The following is a 27,644-nucleotide window of genomic DNA, read 5'->3' on the forward strand; positions in this document are numbered from 1 at the left end:
GCTTGGCCTTCTGCTTGGCCTCTCTCTAACCCTTCCCCCCCCCCCCCAACTTATCTCTAGCTCACCATCACATCCGGGTGTGGTCCAGAGGAGGGGTGGGGATGGGGACCAGAGGCATGGACAGTAAGATCAGTCCAAGGTATAGTCCCTTCACCTGGGCCCAGTCCCTTCCCATTTGTCTCTGCTAGTTTCAGGGTGATTGGAATACTGAGATGCCCAGGTATGGGTGACAGGGTCATTCTGAAACCTTCATTTTCTTGATTTATTTTTTTCTGGATTGTTTGTGCTCCTGAAGTATCTTATGGTAGACCAAGCCCTTTTTCTTCTCCCCTTTGCCCCAGTCCACACACCCTTTTTCATCCAGTAAATGAAGGCAGTGTGAAGACTGCCTTCACTTCAGAGTTCACCCTTCCCCACCTTTCCCATTACAATCTTTCCCCAGGTAGGCACCAGCTTGTATCTATGATGATTAGAGACTAGGACAAAGGTTTCACTTGCAGCTGGGCCCCTATGGATGGGAGTTGGAAGACTTGAAACCGCTGGGGTTTCTGGCAGCGGTAGCAGCTGCAGGAAGGATGTGGGCTTGAAGCTTGGAGTGGATGTGGCTGGGGCTTGATGCCTGCTGGGGTAAATGTGTCAGGTTGAAAAGAGGGACTCTTTCCTGGAAGATTTGGGGAATGTAGAATCATTCAAAGAGATTCTTCTTTCAGGATAGTTGGGGAAAGAATGTTGCTCTATGGACCTTCTGTGCCACACTCAGAGCAGAGGTGACTAAGGCTAGTTATCCCAAATAGCCTCCTTTCATAAAATTTTAAAACATCTTTTGTTTTTACATCACCTTTATCTTTAGGAAATTTTATTAATGTCTTCTATTTTTATTTCATCTGTATTTCCCAATATATCTCTCTCCTTCCCTTATAATAAAGAATAAAAGAAGAGAAAAAAATAAGTAAAGCAATTCAACAAAACTAATCAACACATCCACCAAATCTAACATTACGTGGTCCCCTTCTCCTCTGTACCTGTCATATCTCTTCTCTGGGGCTAAGCATGATTAGTGTAACTTTGCCATATTTGCACAATGGCCTCTTTCTCCTCCATAGTGACCCCAAAGAAGGATTTTGTTGTGACTGTGAGACCCACAGAAGCAAGTGAACGGTGTCAGCTTCAGGGGTCTTATAAACTTCGGGCAGGAGAGAGTGCCCTAGAGCTTCGGAGTGGCCCTGAACCAGGCACTATATTATATACTTGGCCCTACAGATTCCTTCGACGATTTGGGAGGGATAAGGTAATAGAAGGCTGTGTGTGTGTGTGTGTGTGTGTATTCGTGAAGGGGGATGGGACATGATGAAAAAGTTTTGGGGAGGAAGGAGGTGAGATGGGAGAAGGGAGGTGACTGAGGGTTAGAGAAAATATAAGGAAGAGGAAGATTAGAGAAATGGGAAGAATGGACAAGGATGTGAGGGGAGTCAAAATGTGATGGAGAAGGAAAAAGGGGTGGGGGCTAGAGAGACAGGAAATGAGGTAGTATAGTGAGAAGAGTAGAATGAATGAGAAAGAGTAGGAGTGTGAAAGTAAAGTGGCAGATGTAGGGGAAAGGAAGTAGGAAAGGAGGATGAGGAAGAGAAGGTGATAGAATGGAGAGGTAGAAAGTTAGGTCAAAGGAGAGAGAATTGGAAAGAAGGAAGTCTTTGGCTGTTAGAGAAGAGTGGGTGTTCAGAGAAATGGACATAGATACTGGGGGCGTGGGCAGAGCTGTAACGGGTAATCTTTGTTTTGGAGCAACCACTGCAAACAACTTGGGGCAAACAGCATCCTCAGTTAAGGATGGGATCAGGACAGTGCCTGGTGTGGGGAAGACAGAGACCTCAGACCCGTGTGAGAGGCCATTTTGGGCAAGGTTGCAAAGTAGGTGAGGTCAGGAACTCACTCTGGTCCATCTGGCAGCCTTCTCTTTTAATGAGTGTTTTTATTCTTGCTAACCATGTCCTAAACTCTGTTGTTTCTACACCACTCTAAATTTCTACTCCCAAGCTGGAAAAAAACGCCTCATACAATTTACCCTAGTTACTGCTCTGAGCATGCAAAACAGAAGGAGAAGAAATCTTATAGGGAGATGGGAAATGGGGAATTGGAGAGGCAGGCCAGTAACAGACCTCTTTGCTCCCACTTCAACCTCCAGGTCACGTTTTCCTTTGAGGCAGGCCGGCGCTGTATCTCAGGAGAAGGGAACTTTGAGTTTGAAACCCGTAAGGGCAATGAGATCTTTCTGGCTTTGGAGGATGCTATTTCTGCCCAGAAGAACTCTGCCTCTTTTGGAACCTCTTCTCAACCAACTGTAGTATCATCATCCTTACCCCTACTTGAAAGCCCATATTCCCGGCCTCATGACTCCCTCCCCCCACCATCCCCAACCATTCCTCCTTCCCGTTATCCCAGAGCCCCAGAGGGTGAGTATGCTGTACCATTTGATTCAGTGGCGAGGTCCCTGTTGGGGAATAGCTCCAGGGAAGCACTGTCTACCCCTCCCCATCCCTCAGTGGACCCACTCTATGACTGCATCGAGGAGCAGTTGCCACATCACCCTGATCACATCTATGATGAACCGGAGGGAGTGGCTGCTTTATCCCTGTATGACAACCCCCAGGAACCCCAGGGTGAGGCCTGGAGGACACAGGCCACGGCTGATGATGGTCCCACACGTCGCTATCAAGGTGGACTGGGTGACTTCTTGGGGGCTGCCCTGTCTGGCTGGTCTGAGGGAGCAGAGTATGACAATGTGGTCCTCAAAAGGAGCCCAAAGTGATGGCAAAGATGAAGAATTCGAGTCCAATCCCCAGGATGGTCATGGGCCTTGATTATGGTACCAGCAGTAACCCTGAGGGGTAGGGGTGGGGGAGGAAGGGGTTGAATCAGCTCTTTCTCTCCCAGTCTTCTCTCGTGGTTCCTCCCTGCCACCCAAAGACCCTCCTCCCATCCTAGGAGAAGAAAAAAATCCTCTTTAAGCTCTTTCTACCCAGTGTTTGCAGGATGAGTCAATATCCTGAAGCGAGAAGGGTACCATGGAAAGAGCCACACCCAGTCACCCTCTTCCTCCTCCTCTTTCTCTTTCCTCCCCCTAGGAACTGTTACCCTAAAGCAGAACTCTTCCTTCCCTTATCTCTCTTAATTTGTACCCACTTCCTGCAAGCTAAGGGGACCCTCCTGCATTGTAGGAGTCTCACAGGCAACCCCTTCCTTGGTACTGAGGAAGATGGCTACAATTTTCTGTGATTCTTGGACATTTCTCTGGTATTAAAATCCATCTCTGAAATGTCTATGTGTGGCATGAGTACTGTGGGAAATGTAAGGGGTGTGGTTCTTTCAAGGGAAGTATTTTCTGCTGAGAGTTCCCTCTTCCACCAAGGTTCTCCCTAGGATAGGAAGCATGTTTAGACCTTGGCATCAGAGGACTGGGTTCATATTCCTTCTCTGATGCTTCCTACTGTCTGTGTCACCTTGGTCAAGTCATTTAACCCTTCTTAGGCTTCAGTTTCCCAAATGTAAAATGAAGTACTTAGATTAGATGGCTTCTCATGTCCTTCCCACCTCTAGATTTCTGATCATATGATTCTTTAAGTCTTCTGTGAATGACTCAGTATCCTTCCAAAGAGCCCAGGGTTCTAGAAGGCCACAGAATTGAAAAAATAGGAAAGGGTTTAAGTGTTCCTGTCTCTCTGCAAACATCAGAGTTGGTTCTAGGCAAAATGCTGTGTAGTGCAGAGTTTTGTTTTTTTTTAAACCCCTTTTATGTCATAAACCCTTTTGGCAGTCTGGTGAAGCCTATGAACTTTTTCTCAGAATAATATTTTTAAATAATTAAAGGAAATGCTAAATTTCAGTTAGAAGTTAGTGAAAGTAAAGAAGTATTTTTTCCCTCTCATACAACTTCATGGACCCCCTGAAATTGATCTAGGACATATGCATGGCAAATTAAGAATCCATGGTTCAGTAGAAAGAACACTGGGTTACAATTAGGAGACCTGGTTTCTCATTCTGTATCTGCTACTCCCTTGATAGAAGAACTCTTTCCCTCTCTGGATCTCAGTTTCTTCATCTATAAAAAATAGCTGTGTTGGATAATGTGATCTCTAAGATCTTTATAAACTCTAACATATTGTGATTCTAATATTATGAAAAGATTTAATTTAGCTCATTAGCTTTCTCTGAGGGACAGTAGCGTTTTAATACTTATCTCTAACAATGGAGTGAATAGCATGCTGTTAAAGGAGTTTCAGATATTAGCTCAACAGGTGAGAATTGTGGCTTTCTTTAAGACTCCTGAAACATAGCAGTAAGCAACTTTATTTTGCCCATGCATAAGCCAATCCTGGCTGACACCCTCCAGGTCTAGTTTGGTCTTTGTGTCACCTTTCTGCTTACACACCTGTCACTTTAGTGTAGATTCTCATCATTTCTCTCTCAGGTGATCACAGCAGGCTTCTAATTGGTCTCCCTGAAATCTCTCCCTGCTCCAATCCATCTTCCACCCAGCTGCCAAAGTGATTTCCCTAAAGTACAAGTCAGACCATGCCACCTTCCCCATCCAATTCAATAAACCCCAGTCATTCCCTATTAGCTCTAGGAGAAAATATATCCTTCTACCACCAAAAGCTCTTCATAACCTGACCCCTTCCTGACTTTCCAGTTTTTGTACACACTACTCCCCTCCATGTATTCTCTGGTCTAACCGTACTGGTCTACTTGCTGTTCCTCACACAGAATTATACTGCATTTCCCATCTCCATGCCTTTCTGTCCTGTTACCTTCTATCCCCAAAATGTTCTCCCTTCTCACCTTTGACTCCTTCAAGATTTGTCTCAAGAAATAACTCCTGCCAAAAGCTTTCCCAGTCTCCCCACTGACAGTTTCCTCCCCTCAAAGGTTATTTCTTAAGTACCTTGTCTGTCTGTCTGTCTGTCTGTCTATCTATCTATCTATCATCTCTCTATCTCTATCTATTTATGTACATGCTATCTCTCCCATTAGAATCCAAGTTTGTTGAGGGCAGGGACCATTTTTACTTTTTTCTTTGTATCTCCAGTGTTTGGCATAGTATCTGTTACCTAGTAAACACTTTATGAATACTTTTTGATTGATAGGAAGCAGGTGGGTTTGTGCTTTGCCTTGTCCCTTCACCTCAAGTATGGGGCCTTTGCTTTTTTTTTCCTGGGTTCTTCTTTCTGGGTTCCAGTAGAAGACATCATCCTAGGGATTTCCACTGGACAGCAGTCCAGGTGGTAGTCCCACTGAAGTCCAGAAGGGGCCAGTGTTGGATCATGGTAGAAGCTGCTGGGGGGCTCAACAGCTGCTTGGGGATTTGGTCCAGAAAAAAAAAACCCACAAAAATCAAAGACCATCAGAACTTCGTGAACATGCATTCAGGAGCTAGCTACTGCAGATCCATAAAATCAGATCTAAAGGCCTGGGGATTCTGCCTCTGAGCTGCTGCCTGCCCTTTCTCACCCCATCACCCACCTCTAAGTCCAGCACAGAAGATCCAAGACTTGTGTGTGTGTGTGTGTGTGTGTGTGTGTGTGTGTGTGTGTGTGTGTGTGTTTACTTAATTTATGAGTTTTCCCCCTCTATGTCTTGGTGTTCCTGTTTCAAAGGGGGGGGGCAGCAGGGGATGTCATGGAGAGAAACAAGTGCAAAGACAAAGAGGGTAGTAGACTGGGGAAACTGGGAGAATCAGTAGAATAATGGGGCATCATTATTATGGAATGCTTGCCTCATGCTCTCCTGTCCTGGTTCATTACCTTTGTCTTGGGTCCTAACCCCTACTGTGGTGCAGTGTCCTACTGCTGAACTCCGATGCTCTGTTCTCTTATACTGAATCCTGGTCCACTGGTATGATGAACAGAGCAAGGGACCTTGAGTCAGGGGCCTTGAGTTCAAATCTTGTCACCTGACACTTACTAGCCATGTGGCTCTGGATGAGTTCCTTAACCTCTCTCTGTTTCAATTTCCTCCTCTGTGAAATGGGGTTAATAATAGCACCTACTCCTGTAGGGTTGTTGCCAGGGTGAAATAAAATGACCCTTTTGAAGTGCTCTGCAAACGTTAAATGTGAATACTATTACATCCCAGTAGTCTGTCTTGGGAGCGTGCTTTTATTTGGATTTCTGCTGCTGTATCTGTGCTGCTGTCTGGCATTTTATCCTGGTGTTGTGTCTCAGATCTGTGCCTTGGCACTGTGTCTCTGTGCTGTGCCCTGGCTTTGTGTCTTGGCACTGTATCCCATTGCTGTGTTCCAGTGTTGCCTCCTGGCACTGTGTCCCATTGCTGAAACTTGGCACCTTGTCCTACGACTGAGTCCCAGGGCTGTCATATTGGATCCTGGTGCTGAACCTTGGCGTTGTGTCTTGATGTTACCATATCATAGATTTAGAACAAGGAGGGATCTTGAGGTCACCTTGTCCAACCTCATTTTATGGTTGATGGAAGTGAGGCTCAGGGATGATGAGTGACTTTCCCATGGTCATATAGGCAGTAAGAAGCAGAGTAGGTGGCTTAGTGGATAGAGGGCCAGGCCTGGAGTCAGGAAAACCTGAATACAGATCTGACCTCAGACACTTATAAGCTATGTGACCCTGGGCAAATCACTTAACCCTGTTTGCCTCAGTTTCCTCATCTGTAAAATGAACTAGAGAAAGAAATGGCAGACCATTTCAGTATCTTTGCTAAGAAAACCCCAAATGGGGCTGCAGAGAGTTGGACATGACTGAACAACTTCTAACTCCAAATCCAGATCTCATTTCTTTATATCTTGTAGCCTTCCCTATTTTGGTGTTATATACCTCAATAGTATATTTTGGGGCTGTGCCTCGGTGCTATGCTCTTGTGTTTGTAGCTCCTGGAGCCCTCTTGACAGTCATGGAGCCACAGAACACTATTGATTTCAGGATATTTTATAGGTATAGGTCAACATTCACTCAACATCACAGCTCATAAGCCCCCACTGGAAGAGTATATTTTTAGTAAGCCAATCAGAAAGAACACATTAGCTTAAAATAAAATACATTTAATCAAATAACTTAGTTGGTTAAGTGGCAAGAAAAGCTGCCCTCCCTCACCCTTTCCCACAGGGATATACTCTCCAATAGATTACTGTAATACTAGCGGGAGGAGCACATAGATGCAGAGAAGTGCTGGGTCAAAGCACAGGGTGAGAGGTGTACATACAGGGACCACACGAGGCCAGAGAATACATACACATGAAGGGACACTTGCAGTATCGCTTGTGAATGGGGAGAGATTTGAAAGGACACATATGCAGGGAATGTATATAGCCTGGGCACGTGAATAGAGGCACACACACATAGGGCCTTTCATGGGGTTCATACCCCCATTGATACAAAGCTCATGATCTGTTCTGTGGGTGTTATCATGTTGCTCTCTGCTAGACACTGTGTTTCCTCTTCTTGTTGGATGCTGTGCTATCTCTTGGGCATCTTCACTTGTTTCTAGTGTTCAATAAGTTGTCTTTTGCCATTTTTGATTTTGTCCATTTCAGTCCATTTGTAGCTCGGTGCTACCATCTGAGTGATCTCTGTCTGTCTGTCTCTATTTTCTCCCTCATTAGAAGACAAGTTCCTTGAGTGACTGTTTTTTGCTTTTTCTTTGTATCTCCAGTCTTTATCATAGTGCAGGGAACATAATAAGCACTTCATAAATACTAGCTGTTTCATTGATTGCTTGATCTTAGAGTGAAGTGCTGGGGGTGGTGGGGTGGGAGAATGATATAGAATAGTAAACCTTTCCTTGGGCAGGAAGTATTAAAGTTCTTTTATTCTGTATAGCCTAAGGTCATAACAGTGGTATCCAGACAGGTAGTCAGCAAAATCCAACAGATAGATTCAGTTTAAGAACTTTAGTCTTTTGACTACTTCTCTGCTGTTTTCATCAAAGGTCCATGGCTCCAGCCCATTAACTGACATATGTTCAGAGAATTCCTTTTAATTCCTGGCAAATCCCAATTATTAGTATTCCTTCAACTCATTTTAAGGACCCTACACAACAAAATGAATTTTAAGAAAAGTCAACTCTAGAGGCAAAGTTGGCATAAAGATTCTCTCAACAGTCAACTACCATTTTTCTGGTTGAAAAGGAATTGAGCCTAGGGCATGTGAAGCCTAGGGTATTTTGTTCTAATTTCTGCCAGCAACAATATCTCTGGTCTTTGTTTAGCATGCGTGCCAGTGAACAAACCTCAGTGGTCACCCTACATGTTGTATCATGGTGCTTTACTCTGGTGCTGCATACTGTCAGTATGTTTTGGCTCACAGTTCTCTGAAATCACTCTTTAAGAAAACTTGGTACAATGTTTAGATCATTGTAGGATACAGGCCTGAAAATTAGCTGCAAACAGCCTGAAATGTATAAAGATAAACTTCTGTATCTTATAAGATTTTGTGTGTCTCACAGGACTGGGTACAGTACAAATACTCCCCAAAGTAGAATACATTTTTAGTGATTAAATATAAGAATAAACTAACCAATTAAATTCAGTGAAATTTTACTCAACACTTAACAATGGTCAGGATATTATACTAAATGTTGTGTATGAAAGGATTAAAAAACAAAACCTTTTATTTTTAAACTTTTAAAATGGACATATTTTGTTTTTATGTCACCTTTCTTTCCAAATATATCCCTCTACTCCAACCATGAAAGCATTCTTTGTAACAAAGAACAAAAAAAGAAAGAAATATTAAACAAAAATTTTTTAGCAAAACTAACCAACATGTCAACTGAATCAAATAGTATATGCACTGTTCCACAGACATAGTCCTCCACCTCTACAAAGAAGAGATGGGAAATGCATTTTCTCATTTGTTCTTCAGGGGCAAGCTTGGTTATTATAATCATACCACATTGCTTCATTTTTTTTCCCCTTTTGGAGGGCAATTGGGGTTAAGTAACTTGCCCAAGGTTACATGGCTAGCTTTTTTTGTGTGGGTGTTAAGTGTCTGAGGCCGGAACCGAATGGAACTGAACTCGGGTCTTCCTGACACCGGGGCTGTGCTTTACTCACTGTGCCACCTAGCTGCCCAGCTTCATTTTTTTTTAATATTCTCTATTTACATTGTTGTAGGCATTGTGAATTATTATTTTCCTGCTTCTGCTTACCTCGCCTTGTATAAGTTCATGTAAATTTTCCCATGCTTCCCTTAATTTTTCATATTCATCATTTCTATGGAATAATAACATTTTGCTATATCCATGTTCCACAGTTTGCAAAACATCTTTTTCAAAGCAATCCTAACGTAATGAGGGGATAAAATGTATGATGGTAATACAAAGTAGAATGAGAGAAAGGCAAAGGAGGGCCTCTAATATACAGAAATATAAATATCTTCAATGCTCTTGCTTTGATTTTTCATTAAGCAATCCAGGGAATGTTGACAGTTTTACATGCTATCTGTTAACAGAGATATTAACTGATCCAAAAGAATCAGTTGACATATATATATGCACATGTATGTATATATACACACATATGCATTTATAATGTATTTATCTTTATGTATATATAAATGAGAGATAGTGTGTAGCGAAAGAGCTATCCTCAAATTCAAAAATCAACCAATCAATCAACAAATATTTATTAAGTGCCTACTATGCACTGTATTAGGGGTGGCTAGGTGGCCCATTGGATAGCATGAAGTTGGGAAATTAGGAAGACTTATCTTCCTAAGTTCAAATCCAGCCTCAGACACTTGTTAGCTGTGTGACCCTGGATCAATCACTTAACCTTGTTTATCTTAGTTTCCTTATCTATAAAATGAGCCAGAAAAGGAAATGGCAAAACCAGTCCAGTGTCTTTGACAAGAAAACCCCAAATTGGCTCACAAGAGTTGGACACTACTGAAACTACTGAATAACAACAACAATTATGTTAGGTGCTGAAGATATAAATACAATGAATGTAACAATCTCAAAGGGATACCAGAACTCAAGATCATCTTTTGACACATACCAGCTCTGTGACCTTGGGTAAGTCACAACTTCTTTGTGTATTGGGCCACTCTCTAAGACTATTACCATGATGGTACTGACCTGAACTGGTGGAAGGCATTTCCTCATCTGAGTATTTCCTATATCTATGAAACCACAGGTTGAAATTCTAATTCTTATCTTTATATGAATAGAAATATATCTCAAAGGATAAAATATGTTATTTTTTAAATTTTTTGAAGAAGATACTCCATTTTGTAGGATTGTTTGGTTGGCCTTTTTAATTCTTCCACTTAATATTTCATATATTACATTCCTTTCATTCCTTTGTGCTACAACATGCTTTCAGAAATTTGAGGAGGGGGAGAGATGGCTCTTGGCTGGGAAATAAGGAAGACTTCAAGGAAGAAGTGGCACCTACCTGTTCATAGGATCAGAGAATTTGAATTGGAAGGGCCTTTTTAGGTCATCTAGTTCAATCCTCTCATTTTGCAGTTGAGAAAACAGAGGCCCAGAGAAGTTAAATGACCATCCCAAGGTCATACAAGGCAGAACCAGAATTTAAATTCAAGTTACTTGATTCCAGACCCAGTGATATTTCTACTGTACCACACTGTTTCCCTAAGGAGGAGGATTTTGACAGGTGAAAATGTGGAGGCCTTTCAGTCATGGAGATTAGCCTTTGAGATTTCATGGAGGTGAGAGAGGGCGGGACAAGGCTAGGAAATTGTTTGACTTGAAGTAACAGTATGTGAAAGAGAATCATGTGAAGTAAGGCCAGAAAACTAAGGTTGGAACCAGTCATGAAGGGCCTTAGATGTCAGGCTGCAAAGTTTGCTTTTTGTCATATGGGCAACAGGCAGTCATTGGAGGTTTCTGAGCAAGAGAATGACATGGGCATATGTGTGCATTATTATTCTAGCTCTGTGACGAGATTATTTTGGCAGCTGTGTGAAGGATAAATCAGAGAGGGGAGAGTCTGGAGGCAGAAGGACCAGATAAGAAGCTATTACAATAGTTTGGGGGAGAGAGGCCGGGCCTGGTGAGAGAATATTTACAGAGGAGAGGGACAAAGACAGATTCTTAGAGAATACCTACCCTTAGAGAGTGGAAGAAGAAAGAAAAAAGGAGAAAGATAGGAGCTAAGAAGGAACAGTCAGAGAGGGAGGAGAAGCACCAGTAGAGAGCAGTGTCCCAGAATTCAAGGAAGGTTAAAGGGTCAAGAAGAACCTTGTCAAATACTATACAAAAACCAAGGAGGAAGAAGTATAAGAAAAGGTCATTGGGTTTGGCAATCTTACCCATTGGTGAATTGAAAAAAGAAGTTTCAGTAGATGGGTGGAGGGCTGTGTTGGAGGTGGTTGAAGAATGAGTGAGCAGTGAGGAAATGGAGACTGATTGTAGATTATACTTCCCAAAAATTTTGTGGGGAAGAAGGAAAGAGAACTATGACAATAACTTGAGGAACTACTAGGATCAATGGAAAGTTGGTTTGTTTGTTTTTTGTTTTATTTTTAAGATAGAGCTTGTTTATAACCTTTGGTAAGGAGTCAGAAGAGGGAGAAGAGACCAAAGGTGAGAGGCAGAGAGAAGCAGGAAGGTCTCAGAAGAGACCAAAGACATATACTGTTAGCTCCCTCAATTTCCTTTCTTTATAATCTCAAAACCTTTCTACAATCTTATCCATCTTCTCCCATTTTCTTTCTTCTCAGAGGTTGTGGTGGCCCATTATTTTCATCCCTTACTATCTTGTAGGACCTTGGTGTCATTGATTTCCCCCTCCCCTTTCATTTTCAATATTTTTTTCCTAGTGTCTCCTTTTCTATTGCCTACAAAAATGTTCAGATCTTCCTTCCCATCCTAGACAAATAAACCCTTCTGTGATGCTCCTCATCCCCTTAAAATACAGTCCCAACTCTCCTCATTCTGTGAAAATTTAGAAGTAGTCTACATTCATTGCCTCCATTTCTTTGCCACTCACTTACTCCTTAATCCCCTGGGATCTATTTTCTGTTCCCATAACTCTGCTACACTCTTGCCAAGGATGCCAATGACTTTTTAACTATCAAATCTTGTGATCTTTTTTAAAGTCCTCATTCTTCTTGATCTCTTGGCAGCATTTGGGACTCTTGACTGCTTACTCTTAGATACTCATCCTTTGGTGTCTGTGATACTGCTCTTTCCTGGCTTTCCTTCTGTCTGGCGGATTGATCCTTCTGTCTACTCCTCAGATTTAGTCCCTCTTCTTGCGCACTAAGTAGCAGCTGCTCCTCAAGTCCTGTCTTTGGTCTTTGTCTTTTCTCTATTTGTACTCTGTCTCTTGGTCATTTCATCCACTCCCATGAACTCAGTTATTGCCTCTATGAGAGATGATTTCCAAATCAGTATATCCAAGTCAAGTCCATAAGCACAAGTCAATTACCATCTGGCACTAGGAATATAAATATAAGTAAAAATCAACATAGTCCCTCCCCTCAAGGAGCTTATATTCTAATCCTTGGGAGAAGATAACACATAAAAAGGTACTGAAAAATGGGACAGGTTCTTTACCATTTTTCATTCCAGCTGATATAATCCATCTTTATAACCTGACTAATGTATAATGGGAAAGTATTTACAGATCTTATATTTGACTATATGCCACCATGGGAGGGGAGGGAGGGGGACAAAATGTGAAATTCAAGGAATTGTGGAATTGAATCCTGTAAACTAAAAGGAAACAAACAAATTAATAAAAAAAAATAGGAAAAAAAAAGAAAAGAAAAATGGGACAGTTACATGGGGAAGTACCCACATGGAGAGTGAGGGTGGAGGGGGATAGAGAAAGCAGTCCAGAGAGTTAGGAGTAGAGCACAGAGAGGACTGAAGGAAGAGTCAACACAGTTGGCTTAGGTACTTACCCTTAAAATGGAGGTTCTAGCCCAACTGGAAGAGAGGGCCTGGGGCGGGGGTGAGATGGAGTGATCTAGGGTGAGAAGACTTTTGGGTCACAGTGGAGAAATAAATCCAGAGAATCGGCAGTAGATCCCAGAGAGAAATGTAAGTCCTAACCTCTTCTAGTCCCAGATCTCCAACTGCCTCCTGGACATATTCACCTGGAAGACCCATTTGGTATCTCAAGTTGGACCACCTGACTTGGAGTTAGGAGGACCTGGGTTCAAATCCTGCATTAGGCACTGGTTTTGTGATCCTGGGGAAATCACTTAATCTCTCTGTATCTGAGTTTTCCATGATATTAGGATTCTACATTCAAAATTAAACTTGTCATTATCTTTTAAAATTCCCCTTTCTTGCAGGAATTGTCCCCTTTTTCTGTCAGCTCCTGGGGGGCCAATTATAATCAGAATCATAGTTTGGGAGCTTCCTGGAAGAAGGGACTGTCTCCTTCCTCCCCCTCCTAGTCTTAAAAAAATTATTATTATTATTATTAAAAATAAATTTATTTAATTTTTAGTTTTCAACATTCATTTCCACAAGATTTTGAGTTACAATTTTCTCCCCATCTTTCCCCTACCCCCACCCCAAAATAGCAAATCTACTGAATACCCCTTTCCCCAATCTGTTCTCTCTTATATCCTCCCCCATCACTCCCTTAACTTTCTAGTAGGGCAAGATGTATTTCTATACCGAAGTGCCTGTATATCTTATTTCCCAGTTGCATGTAAAAACCAATTAAAAAAAAAAAAACATTTGTTTTTAAAACTTTGAGTTCCAGATTTTTTCCCTTCTTCACTCCTCACCCACCCCCACTGGGAAGATAAGCAATTCAATATAGGTTGTACATGTGTAGTTACCCAAATCAGTTCCATAGTAGTTATATTGTGAAAGACTAACTATATTACTCTCCATCCTATCCCTCCCCCCACTTATTCTATTTTCTCCTTTGACCCTATCCCTTTTCAAAAATGTTTGCTTCTAACTACCCTCTCCCCCAATCTGCCTTTCCTTCTATCATCTCCCTCTTATCCCCTTCCCCCCACCCCTATTTTCCTATAGGGTAAGATATCAAATTGAGTGTGTATGTTATTTCCTCCTTAAGCCAAATTCAATGAGAATAAGGTTGTCCCATTCCCTTTCACCTTCCTGCTCTACCCCTCCATTGTAACAGTTTTCTCTTGCCTCTTTTATATGATAATTTACCCTAAACATCTCTCTCTTTCTCCTCCCAATAAATGCTTCTCTCACCTCTTAATTTTATATTTTAGATATCATCCCTTCATATTCAACCCATCCTGTGCCCTCTGTCTATGTATACATGAACATACATATGCCCACTCACATATATATTTATATATGCATACACCCTCCTATACATACATATGAGTTATAATTATCATTTTTCCATGTAGGAATGTAAATAGTTCAACTTTAATAAGTTCCTTATGATTTTTTTTCCCTGTTTACCTTCTCATGCTTCACTTGCTTCTTGTATTTGAAAGTCAAATTTTCTGTTCAGCTCTGTTTTTTTCACCAAGAATGCTTGAAAATCTTCTATTTTATTGAATGACCATATTTTCCCCTGTAGCATTATACTCAGTTTTGCTGGGTAGGGAATTCTTGGTTTTAATCCCAGCTCCTTTGACCTCTGGAATATATTCCAAGCCCTTTGATCCCTCAGTGTAGAAGCTGTCAGATCCTGTGTTATCCTGACTGTGTTTCCACAATATTAAAATTGTTTCTTCCTGGCTGCTTGTAATATTTTCTCCTTGATCTGGGAACTCCAGGACCTGGCTATAATATTCCTAGGAGTTTTCTTTTTGGGATCTTTTTCAGGAGGTGATTGGTGGATTCTTTCAACCTCTATTTTGCCTCTGGTTCTAAAACATCAGGGCAATTTTCCTTGAGAATTTCTTGAAGGATGATTTCTAGGCTCTTTTTTTGATCATGGCTTTCAGGTAGTCCAATAATTTTAAAATGATCTCTCCTGGATCTATTTTTCAAGTCAGTGGTTTTTCCAATGAGATATTTCACATTGCCTTCTATTTTTTCATTTGTTTGGATCTGTTTTATAGTATCTTGATTTCTCATAAAGTCATTAGCTTCTAGTTGCTCCAATATAATTTTTTTTTTAGCTTTTTGGAGGGCAATTGGTGTTAAGTGACTTGCCCAAAGTCACATGGCTAGTAAATGTGTAAAGTATCTGAGTCTGGATTTGAACCCAGGTCCTCCTGACTCCAGGGCCAGTGCTCTATTCACTGCGCCATCTAGCTGCCCCAGCTTCAATCTAATTTTGAAGGAGTTATTCTCTTCAGTGAGTTTTTGAAATTTCTTTTCCATCTGGCAAATTTGGCTTTTTAAGGCATTCTTCTCCTCACTGGCTTTTTGGGCCTCTTTTGCCATTTGAGTTAGTCTATTTTTTAAGGTGTTATTTTCTTCAGTGTATTTTTGGGTCTCCTTTAGCAGGCTGTTGACTTGCTTTTCTTGATTTTCTTGCATAATTCTCATTTCTCTTCCCAATTTTTCCTCCACTTCTTTCACTTGATTTTCAAAATCCTTCTTGAGCTCCTCTATGCCTATAACCAATCCATATTTTTCTTGGAGACTTTTGATGCAGGAGTTCTGACTTTGCTGTCTTCCTCCTGCTCCATGCCTTGATCCTTTTTGTCCCCAAAAAGGATTCTGTTGTCTGTTTGTGCTTTGTCTGCTTGATCATATTGCCAGCCACTTACTTGATTTTTGAGCTCTTTGCCACAGTAGAACTCTGCTTCCAGAATGGAGATAGCTGTGTCCCGAATGGCTGAGGTTTTTGCAGCTGCTGGAGCTATTAGGAGTGCACCCACTCTACAGCCCCCACAAGCTCTGGGTCACTGGCCACACACTCTAGGACCACCATCTAGATCCAAGTAGGTTAAAGCAGGAGTGATTACCCTCTGAATAGTTGCTTGGTCCCCCTATGATCTGCAGGCCAGGAGCTCTGGAGGCAGCTATGTGGCGCAGCCACGGAGCCTCCTGCTTCTTGCCCCGGGGGCAGGAGCCAGACTGTGTTCTTCCATTCACCTCTGTTCCAGCAGAGTTCCACACTGATCTTTTACTTTATCTTTGGCATTTATGGGTTGAGAAGTCTGGAAACCACCACAGCTGCTGGTGATCCACTCTCCTGAAGTCTGCTCTGGCCACTGCTGGTGGGAGCTGCCCTGAGGCTGGAGCCGAGTTGCTCATGTGGCCCAGCTCAGTGCAATAGCCCCTTCCTGTCCACCTTCCAGGCTGCCTTCAGTGGGAGATTTGTTTCCCTCTGTCACTTTGTAGCTCTAAAGTTTGTTTAGAGTCATTTTTTTTTTACATGTACTGGAAGTGATTGGAATGGGAGCCCATGCCAAGTTTGTGCTTCTGCTCCAGCATCTTGGTTCTGCCTCCTCCTCCTAGTCTTTAAATCCTTAGCACTTAACACTATGCCTGGTACATGTTGCTGTTCAGTTGTTTCAGTCATGTCCAACTCTTTGTGACCCCATTTGGGGTTTTCTTGGCAAAGATATTGAAGTGTTTTCTTTTTGAGGCCATTTCCTTCTCCAGTTCATTTTTCATATGAGGAAACCGAAGCAAAGAAGGTTAAGTGACTTGCCCAGGGACACACAGCTAATAAGTGTCTGAGGCCAGATTTGAACTCAGGAAGATGAATCTTCCTGACTCCAGGCCTGGAACACAATAACTGTGCCACCTAACTGCTTGGTACATAGTTAAGTGCTTAATAAATGTTTTTTGCTTATTGTTGATTGATCTCTATACAGCTGATTTCTAAGTCTTAGTATCTGTCCCAAGTTTCTTAGGACAAGTGCAATCCACATTGCTAGGACATCTTTACCTGGCTTTCTCACTGACATCATGAACTCAACTAGTCCTAGAAGGAACTAATTTCCTTCCCTAAACCGACCACTCCTCTAAACTTCTAGCTTTCTAAGAGGGCCCCAGCATATATAGAAGTCCAGAGCTAAAGGGAACCTCAAAAGATATATAGTACATCTCATACCTGAAAAAATTCTGCCTACAACATACCTGACAAACCTTTGCTTGAAGATCTCTGGAGAAGGAGGATTCACTACCTCCCAAGGTAGCCCATTTCACTTTTGTATGACTCTAATTTTTAGGAAATTTTTCCACCTGTCAAGATTAAATCTGTTTCTCTTCGACTTATAACCATTGCTCTGTAATAGCAACCACATTGGCATACCCAGGATGCCTGCTAGCACAGGTTCTTAGAGCTGTTTTACTAGGAAAAATAGCTGTTCAAGGGGTCAACAGTCTTTTTAATTACATTCATTAGTTCAGGGGAAAAGTCAACATCCTGAACTTCAGAGAAAATCCAAACAAAGAAAATAGAGAAAATACAAGCACAGAAATAAAGACCAACAGACAAAGCTTCTGTCTGAGAAATTAGCATAGAGAGACAGATCCAACTGTCTGACCAAGGCAATACATACATAGTTACTAGAGAGAGAAGCACTAACATCTGGGTTTTTCAAAACCAGGGGGCTCCTTAATGGCTACCCAGAGTCTCATCTGGTCAAATCACAAGAACACTCTTCCAATGAGTGAACCCCAAAGCAAAATGCTAACATTATAGTATATATACCCTTTTTAGAGCCAGAAGGTATCACAACTCTCCTGACTCAGTGCCTAATTAGAAATTAACAAAAGGTGTGAAAGCCTTCCTATAAGCAAGCCTCCCCTAAATAAGCTTCCTTTAATGAGCTCCACATGAGTCCTATTAATGGGTGGGGAAGATCTTATATTCCATTAACATTACATGCTCCCAGTTCTATCTGCTGGGGTTAAGCAGATTAAATCAATTACTCCTCATTGATCTGGGCCCTTTGAATGCTTGAAGCTAAATGCTGTGTACCTCTCTTTTTTAAGTCTCATCTTCTCTATACTGTCCATCCCCAGTTCCTGGAACCATTCATTCCTTGTATAAGGTGTTCTGGAAATCCTTCATTTCCTGGTTTCCTTCTTACAGGTTGTTGTTTGTCCTTTGTTCTTGAAGAGGACCATGACATCAAGGAAGTTATGATACAACTTGCAAGTGAATTGAATTTAAGTGAGGGAGGGCTATGCAAAATCACCACCCTCACTTTTTCCTCCTGAGTCATCTGGGTCCAGTGGCCAAATATACATCGGGACAACTGGATATGGCCTAGGATGCAGTGGGGGACCTTGATCTTTTCAAGCTAAGACCTTTAACTGGTCTCAGTTTGACTGAGACAATGACCATTCAATGATGAGGGCTTAATAAGGTTTATCAATTATCAAACCTTATTTAAATTAACCAATTATCAAACTTTAATTAAGCTTTATCAATGTTTTTCTGACACCGTGGTACCCAGAACTGATCACAGTATTGCAAGCATGGACTGACCAGATGACCTTGGGACTATTGCTTTCCTAGTCTTGGATTTTATGTCTCTTTCAATGTAGCTTAAGACCATATTAGTTCTTTTGGCTGCAATATCACACTGTTGTCTCATATTGAGCTTGCAGTCCACTCAACCCCCCAGATCTTTTTTGGAAAACTGCTACGTAGTTACATCTCCTCCAACTTGTACTTGGTGAATTTGACTGCTGGAATCTAAGTATCTCATGGTGTTGTTGTGAGATTCAAATTAGATAATGCCTGTGAAGCATTTTGCAAATATTAAAGCATTATGTATCAGTTGTTATTAATTATTATTACATCCTTGTTAAATTTCATCATATTAGATTTGGCCTATCATTCTAGTTTGTTGAGACCTTTTTTGAATCATGACAATTAACAGCATATTAGCTATCCCTTTTATCATTTTGTCACCTGAAAATTTGATGAGAATGCCATTTGTGCCTTTACCCAAGTAATTTATTAAAATGTTAAATAGCACAGGGTCAAGGGTCAAATCTCTGGGGTGTTCTTAGGGACTTCCATCCAAGTTGTCAAAGAATCATTAAAGGCTTTGTTTTTCTAGCCTTTTCAGTGGGTGAGGGAGGGGGAAAAGAATGGGAAAGAATTTAAAACTGAAAAGAAAAGAAAATCAAACGAAAATGAACTATTAATAACGCATCTTTGGGAGCTACCATCCAAACAGTTCTGAACCAATTTAACTATAGTATTGTCTAAATTGCATTTCTCTATTTTGCTTGTAAGACTAGCACTAGAGGCTTGGTAAATACTTTGCAAAAATCTAGGTAAACCTATCTACAATATTTCTCTGATCTGGCAGTCAAAAAGGAAAGGTGGAAAGTCTGGCATGGGTCTATTTTTGGTGAAGCAGTACTGTTTCTTTATGATCACTATTGTTTTTTTTCTAGATGTCCACTAATCATCTCTTTAATAACATGAATTTTACCAGGAATTGAAGTCAAACTTACAGGTTTGTAGTTTGCTAGTTCTATTGTCTTCCCCTTTTGGAAAATCCAAATATTTGCCCTTTTTCAGTTTTATGGTATGTTGCCCATTCTCCATGATTTTCCTAAGACTGTTAATACAGGTTTAGCATTCCTATCCCATCCCATTCAGAGTACTGAAAGGACTCTGGAATATAATTTTGTTGGCTGCTGACTTGAACTCATCAAGGCCAGTTAGTTGTTCTTTCATTATCTCCCTGCATACTTTGTATCTAAACTTATGAGTCATTTTTGTTCCACCCTTTTGAATTCAAAGATCATTCTCCTTGGCAGAGTAAACACAAGTGAGCTAAGAGTTGAGTACTTTTGCTTTATCACCCTTAACTGTGAGCAACAATCCTCTCACTTCTTTGATTCTCATGTTTTCCCCTGCATAACTAGAGGGAGTGGACTGAGGTTGCCCAGTGGATAGAGTGCTGGGCCTGGAATCTGGAAGACTTCTTCAAGTCCTTCTTCAGACGCTTAAAAGTTGAGTGATTCCTGGGCAAGTCACAACCTCTGTCTGCCTCAGTTTACTTAATAGTGGTATAATAGCACCTAACTCTCAGTGTTGTTCTGAAGGGTCAAATGAGATAATGTTTGTAAAACTCTAAGTGCAGTGCCTGGCACATAGTAAACACTTAATTTCTCTTCTGGCCAGAAACTCTGAGGGTCTCCCTGGCCAAGATTGATTCTTTTTCCAAGCCAAGCTAGACCATCTTTTTTTTCCTCAATTCTTATCTAGCCTTTAATCACCTAATGAGCATTAATTCAGGCAAGCTGAGACCTGGGAAAGGCCTTGGTCTCCCACAGCACCTGGGGCTATCTCTAGTCATCTTGACATACATCTTGCCCCTGGACTCTGGAGGAGAGAGTGAGGCTGGTGACTTTGCACAGCCCTGCCTCACTTACATCCAATTCACTTTCTAAAACTGGAAAAGGGCAAATATTTGGATTTTCCAAAAGGGGGAGACAATAGAATTTGCAAACTATAAACCAGTAGGTCTGACTTTAATTCTTGGAAAAATTCATCTTATTAAAGAGATGATTAGTGGACATCTAGAAAAAACAATAATCATAAAGAAAGAGTATTCCTTCATTAAGAATAGGTCCATGCCAGACTTCCCACAATTCCATGAATTCAATTCAATTTCACCCTCCTGATGTCATTGTTCTTTCTGAGAACAAAGGATGAACAACAACAAATGCTTATTCCCTATTCTCCCCCTCAAAAAATCCTTTGTGACATCCTCAGCCTTCTCCTTCTAGTCATCTAGGATTATAACCTTGGAAGCATGGAAGACATTTCTCTTCCCCTCAGCCTTCCTATCCAATTAAATGCCAAGTCTTGTTTTACTACTCAGTGAATCTCACCAGCTTCCATACTGCCCAGAACAGACCATAAACCAAACCCTAGAGGATTTTTTTTTTTTTGCTTTTTAGAGGGCAGTTGGGGTTAAGTGACTTGCTCAGGGTCACACAGCTAGTTTTTGAGTGTGTGTGTGTGTGTGTGTGTGTGTGTGTGTGTGTGTTAAGTGTCTGAGGCTGAATCCGAACCCAGGTCCTCCTGACTCCAGGGCCGGTGCTCTATTCACTGCACCACCTAGCCCCCCCCCTCCCCCAGAGGATTTTCATGCCTGAACCTCATTGCCTTGTTGAGTGGTTACTTTACTACATCTAGCACTGGTTCCAGATCATGTTAGACATTGGTACCTATAAATGAACCTTAGATATGATCTAATGCTGGCATAATACTGTGAACAAACACTTCTCTTGTTCAGGACACTATGCTTTTAATGCAGTGTAAGATTGAATTGACTTTTTTGGCTGTTGCATCATATTGTCAACTCAAGCTTAACACCCCCACCTCCCCATCAATAATTTTGATATGATGTTGATCTAAGTGGCTAGATTGCATTTGGTTAATGTCTTTGCTTTTGAGTGAGGAAAGTCCTTTCAGTACTGCTCTTCCACAGTTCCTAAGGCCAGCATTCCCAGATGGAAGCCCATTTTAGCTCTTCTACTGCTACTACTGTCACCAATGACAGGAAAATCATTTGGTCCCAGGAGTGAGCCTAATAAATATTTCCACTACTGGTAATTGAAGATAGCATCCATTGGGGAAGCAGGAAGCTATATACTTGGGCAGGCTGGTAGATTGGGCATGACATGAAAATGATGTTACAAGGACAAATGAAGAATTTACAGAGTTTTTGTATTGACAAACTCAACAACCTTCTATGCTGTCTGAGACCAGGACCAATTACTGATAAATATTATGCGAATCCATCAATCCATCCATCAATTCATCAGTAAGTATTTATTAAGATGTCCTATCTGTGATGCACTGGGAAGCTTCAATGTGGTCAGTGACACAAAGCAATAGAGCTTAGCATCTGATTGAAGATAACTCTGATAAGTGGCATCTTTGAAGAGTCAAGTGAATACAATTCAACAAACTTTTATGATGTACCTGGTATGTGCAAAGCAAGGGGATAGATGCCAGCTATAGGCTATATAATGGGGCATCCATTCACTTGTCCATCCATCTATCTATCTGTTTATATTTATGGAGGGCTCTTGTCTTCTGGATAACCCCAGATTGGTTGGATTCAATCACAGATTCCTGGTAGCCAGTGAAAAATACTGTTTATTATGTGAAAAGCATTGGGGATACAGAAACTATAAGATAGTTTCTGCCTTCAAGGAGCTTACATTCTACTAGTGGTTGAGGTATAACATATACACAGATAGGTAAATACAAGGTAATTGGAAGGAGAGAACACTAAAGTCTGGTAGGGAAAGACAGGTTTCCCGTAAGAAGCAGTAACTCAGTGAAACCTTGAAGAAACCAAGGGTCTTATGAAGCAGAGGTCAGGAAGAAGTGCAATCTGTAAAAATAGCAGTTGTCAATTCTCTTGGGAGGAGGAAGAAGTGTACATTGTGGGCACTCAGGACACCTTGGACAAAGGCGAGACAGAATGCTGAGTTTGGGGAACAAGTAGACCAGCTTGGCTGGAACATAGAGGGCCTGAAGGGGAGTAATGGGAAATAAATATGGAAAGGTAGGCCACAATCAGATAGATTGTGAAAGGCTTTGAGAGTCAATTGAGGAGTTTGTATTTTATCCTCAAGGGAAGCCCCTGAAAAATCTTAAATAGGTGAGTGACTTGGTTGTTGTTCAATTGCTTTCCACTCCTGCCTGACTTTTCATGACTGCATCTGAGATTTTCTTGGCAGAGATCCTAGAGTGGTTTGCGATTTCCTTCTCCAGCTTGTTTTACAGATGAGGAAACCAAGGCAAACAGGGTCAAGTGACTTGCCCAGGGTTACACATCTAGTAAAAGTTGTTTGTCCTTCATTCTTGAAGAGGACAATAACATCAGGGAAGTTAAGTAAATGCCTGAGGCCAAATTTGAACTCAGGAAGTTGTGTCTTCCGGACTTCAGGCCCCACACTATCTACCTCACCACCTAGCTTCACACAAGTGATATGGTAATTTTGATGCTGTGTAGAGAAGAGAGATAATGAAAACAGGAAGTTCAATTAGGAGGCTATTGAAATAGTTTAGGTGAGGGCTGAGGAAGGACTAAACTAGGGTGGTGACCACAAGAAGTGAGAGAATAGGATGAATACCAGCTATTTTTACAAATTGTGATAGCTATGTCTGATATGATCCTCCATTATCTGGTTCTAAATTTATCTCTCAGTACTCCCCAACATGGTTTATACTAGAGGTATCAAAAACAAGGCCTATGGCCTGCAACACTACTGAGTGCAGCCCAAACCAGATTAAATAAAATGCAACTGGGAAATAAACAAAATCAATGAAAATACAGGAGCAGATAGGTGGCACCATAGTGAATAGACTACTGGGCCTAGAGTCAGGAAAATTCATCTTCATGAGTTCAAATGTAGCTTCAGACATTTACTATCTGACCCTGGACAAGTCACTTAACCCTGTTTGTCTCAGTTTCCTCATCTGTAAAATGGCTGGAGAAGAAATGAAAAACCACTTCAGTATCCCTGACTTCAAGGAGTTTACAATCCAATGGGGAAAGTCAACACATAAAAAAAAGCTGAAAAGGGGGAGATTACCAGGGGCTACCTAGGGCAGAGGAAGGATACTTCATAGAGTCAAAACCAAGCAAAGGCTGCTGATGGAAAATGGAGAATTACCCCAGTTCAATGCCTTTTCCACTATGCTGAGGTTCTTAATCTGGGGTCCAGGAACTTAAAAAAACCCACATATTTTGATAACTGTTTAAATATAATTGATTTCCTTTGTGATCCTATGTATTTTGTTTTATGTTTTAAAAACATAATTCTGAGAAGGGGTCCATGGTCTTAACCAGACTGTCAAAGGGGCCTATGACACCAAAAAAAGCCCCCCTACACCGCACCAACCTACAGAAGTCTTGGACAGTCCCTAACTGGCCTCATTGGGTATTCTTCTTACTGAAGCAGAGAAGCTTAATGCCTGAGGCAAAGTCTTCAAGTCTGTGGCTGACTCTGTCAACAGCCTGTGAGCAAAGGAAGGGCTGTTGGTTATTGTTTATATTTTATGACTCATGGTGGCCAAAGCTATATTGGACCTTTTTGTGTGTAACCTCTAAGACTGCTTACATGCAAGAACCCTAGAAAATTACAGGTTCAAGGGTTCAAGGCATATTTTGGGTCATCCTCTACTCAAAACTATAGTTCCCATGCTTCTACCAGTATTTTTTTTTTCAAAATCTAATTTTAGACTCACATGCCAGAACACAAATACAAAATAAAGAAAATAAATAAAAACATAAATTTAAATATTGGAACTTAAATACAGAGTTAGAAAGGAAAAAAAAAGCATGTCATGTGCATAGCAGAACAAAAGAGAGGATTCAAAATATGTAACAACAAATTTTCTTGGTTCTTCCACTAAAGAAATTCAAAATATGTTGGAAATTTGAATTTCCAACCAAGAAAGCCTATGTGATAAATAATACTTGTATTGAGAATTATCCATCTTTTCTTTGCTTCTTTGCTTCCTTGTGGGTTTTCTTTTATTCCCTGCAGTATAGGTACCTTCTGGTAGAGGGAAGGAGGGGTGGTGTCAAGGTGGTTCTGAGATGGCATTCTGTGGGAGAGGGAACACGCATGGGAAAAAAAAAATGCATAGTATGGCTGGGAACCCACATGGATGAGGGAATTTAAGAAGCTGGGGCAATTCGTGTTCTTAGGGCTACATCCTAGTTGGAACATCTCTCTGTATCTACTTGGACATCCTACCTAGAAATGCTGATGCTGTCTGCTAGGGTCTGTTGTACTGGGACAGTCTGCTGGTTTATTTTCTTTGGCATATTGCCATATGCTTGTTGATTCTCTATGGGTCCTCTGCTACTTTATGATGCTCTTCAGCCTCTATACAGACATTTTCCCTCTAGGGGGAGGATTAGAGAAAGGATAGTGTAAAAAGAGTCATGGGGAACTAAGTTTGAATCCCAGCAATCTACTACCTACATATTCAGGTACAGTAGCTTATACAGATCAAAGGAACTCAAAAATACAGTCTTACTGTCTAAGAATCTGGCTGGTTATCTTTGTAGCAACATGTAATGTAAACTCTTTGAAGGTAGGGACCGTTTTAAATTTAGTGTTGGTACAGTACCTGGCACAGAATAGAGTTTTGCACATAGTAGATGTGTGATATTTGTTTCTCGAGTTGGATTGGATTGATTTGGGTCTAAATCACTAAAGGCATAGGGTCACCTCTGAGATTATGGGCTACTAGAACCATAGACCATAGGCCTATAGAAATTGGAAGGAACCTTAGTAATCATGTAGTCTAACTCCCTCATTTTTTTAAGATGAGGTCAAATGGCTTGTTCAGTGTAATCTAGGTTGTTAGTGGAAGAACCAAGATTTCAGTCAAGATCTAAGTCAAGCCCAGGTCTTCTAATTCAAAATCTGGTACTCTTTCCTATCCTACCTCCCATAGGACGGTATGTGAATTTATATATATATATATATACACACACATAGAGACATACCTGTTGGTATAGAACCTCCTTTTCCCATAGAAGGGACCAGGTAGTCTCCAAATGGGGTGTGTTGATGCAGACACATAAATATACACAAATATGCATAGAGATAGATAGCTAGGTATTTCTATGCATATACATATATTTATAGACATTCTGTCTTTTTATTTCTCTGATTTGACTTATTTGTCTATCTCTTCCTTCATTTCTTTCCTTTCCTTTCTGGGAATGGGGTTGGGAGTAACTTGAAACCCCAGTGGGCCAGCTCACCACTGCACAACCAGAAGCCTCTGGGAATCCTTCCTTGGGTTTTTAGCTCCCTAATCCAGGCTTCTCAAACATCCAAGGAGCTTCTTCTGGTGACTGGCTGCTGTTACCATTAACTTTCTGCTTTGATGCTCACAAGGCTTCCTCCCCTCCACTTTCTCCCTACTGAATTATCCCCACACCCCCATCCATTGGCAAAAGTATTTATTAAATCAACTTTGGCTGGCTCAAGAGCTTGGGCAGGGGTCTGGATAAATGTAAGGGAAAAAAATCAATGAGCAGGGAGGAGTTGGAGGAATGGTCTGGGAGAGTCTGATCTGATTAGAGGGCCAGCTGCCCTCCTGGTGTCAGGCTGCTATACATCACTGATGTACTCCATTCCTCAGCTCCCAGATGGGTCAGATTAGTGGCTAGAATGGAGCAGGGCTCTTTATTCCCAACCTTCCTGGCAGACTCAACCTCCCTTTGGTATTACCTTCTTCTCCAGAGCCTTCTTTTTTACCCACAGCTACTTCTGATTTCCTAGACCTAGCCTGGCCACGAATGAATGGGAAGGAGGAGAACCTATTTTCCTTCCAGAGTGAATTGTGGGGAGTCAGTTGATCCCAGAGCACAGCTAAGTCATTCTGACCCTGGTGGTTAGAGAATAATGAAAGGAAGTACTGGTGGAGAGAACGGAAATTGCTTCTCCAGATAGTGCTAAAAAAGATATGAGACTTGTGTGTGTTTCTGTGTGCATGCATGTATGGATATACACACACACACATATACACACCCATTCGTATATTATATATTATGGATAAACACATATATGCACACTCAAGATGTTCCAAAAGTCAGTGCAGATTTTAGTTATTATGTGTGGGTCTACATTTATACAAACACATACTCCCATTTGGTCTGTAAGCATCACTTCCTCAGTGCTCTTTGCCATCAAAACAAAACCTTTTTCCTTTCCTGGTAAAGCCAGGACTAGAAACCAGGTATGTAGTTTCCTAGATCCTGAACAGTACCTTGCATTTAGTGGGCATTAAATAAGTGTTTGTTGAACTGAATTCCTTTATGTCATACTGCTTACTAGGTCTTACTAGTGTGAGCCAAGGGACTTCTTATTTCTTGGCAATGAAATTCCAAACTCCTTATGATGGTCTCTACCTGGAACAGGTGCTACAGAAAGCAGAAAGTCGGTAAATTGTTTCCTTAATGAAATTCCTCCTCCCCATGTCCCTTCCTCAATCTGAATCTGTACCATATTGTAAAAACCCTGGGAGAGAACTATATAACTGTAATTATCCTACTTTGATTCCTGCAAGGTAGTAAAGGAGTCTTCTCCTAAGGTGTAGAGTAGAGAAGGGAGCTTAATAGAACTTTTTTAAGAGCCTTTCCTAGGAGGATGTGGAACCCAGGGTAATTTCTGAGGGTTGGGAGAAGGCAAGGATCAAGACAGGTTCTACTATATGCTCTTCCACACATACTTTTATCCAGGGGACACAAGTTTATAATGAACATCAAGGGCAGACTTGAAGAGAAAAAAAAATCACAAAAGAGCAGTTAAGGGGTATATATGTTAGGAGCTGTGGGACCATTCCACTCTTTGCTCTGATGCTAGCTACTAGGGTTAATGGGATAATTGCATGGGAAGACCTTTTTTAGTATCAGTTATGGGTTTGGATTTTCCATCAGTGTCTGTCTTCTAGCCAAAACTTGTAGCCAAAGAAATGGTCATGTGCACAGAAACCTATTCAAGGTGATGTTTCTCTGTCTTCTACTCCTGTGAAAAACTGCCCCTTTGGAACTACCTCTTCTCTACCAAAAGAGGGTGTAATAAGAATGTAAATTTTAAAGATCTTCCCTGCCCCTAGGCTAATGTGCACCTGAAGCCTGGGGTGGGGGAGGCTTGTTTTTCAGTAGATACTTCTTGATTGGCCAGTGAGTCAATAAGGTTGTTACATTCTCTGAGCCAGGAGAAGGCTATATAAGCCCTGATGTGTAGCTTTGTTTTGGGACTCA

The 27,644-nt window shown here is 41.2% G+C and overlaps 1 protein-coding gene across 1 annotated transcript in view; it reads left to right on the top strand.

The window, feature by feature from the left end:
• DOK2 (docking protein 2) overlaps positions 1-3,313 on the top strand; it is a 5,296-nt gene extending 1,983 nt beyond the window's left edge. Inside the window, 3 exon segments of the mRNA XM_069075730.1 lie at positions 938-995; positions 1,065-1,288; positions 2,183-3,313. Of these exon segments, the coding sequence (XP_068931831.1) occupies positions 938-995; positions 1,065-1,288; positions 2,183-2,806 (906 nt within the window). The 3' untranslated portion in view covers positions 2,807-3,313.
• The last annotated feature ends 24,331 nt before the right edge of the window (positions 3,314-27,644 follow it).

The sequence above is a fragment of the Petaurus breviceps genome, unplaced genomic scaffold, assembly GCF_028583685.1.
Source record: "Petaurus breviceps papuanus isolate PSGF00001 unplaced genomic scaffold, PetGlider_PUasm1.0 90919, whole genome shotgun sequence".
In the NCBI taxonomy this organism is placed as follows: Eukaryota; Metazoa; Chordata; class Mammalia; order Diprotodontia; family Petauridae; genus Petaurus; species Petaurus breviceps.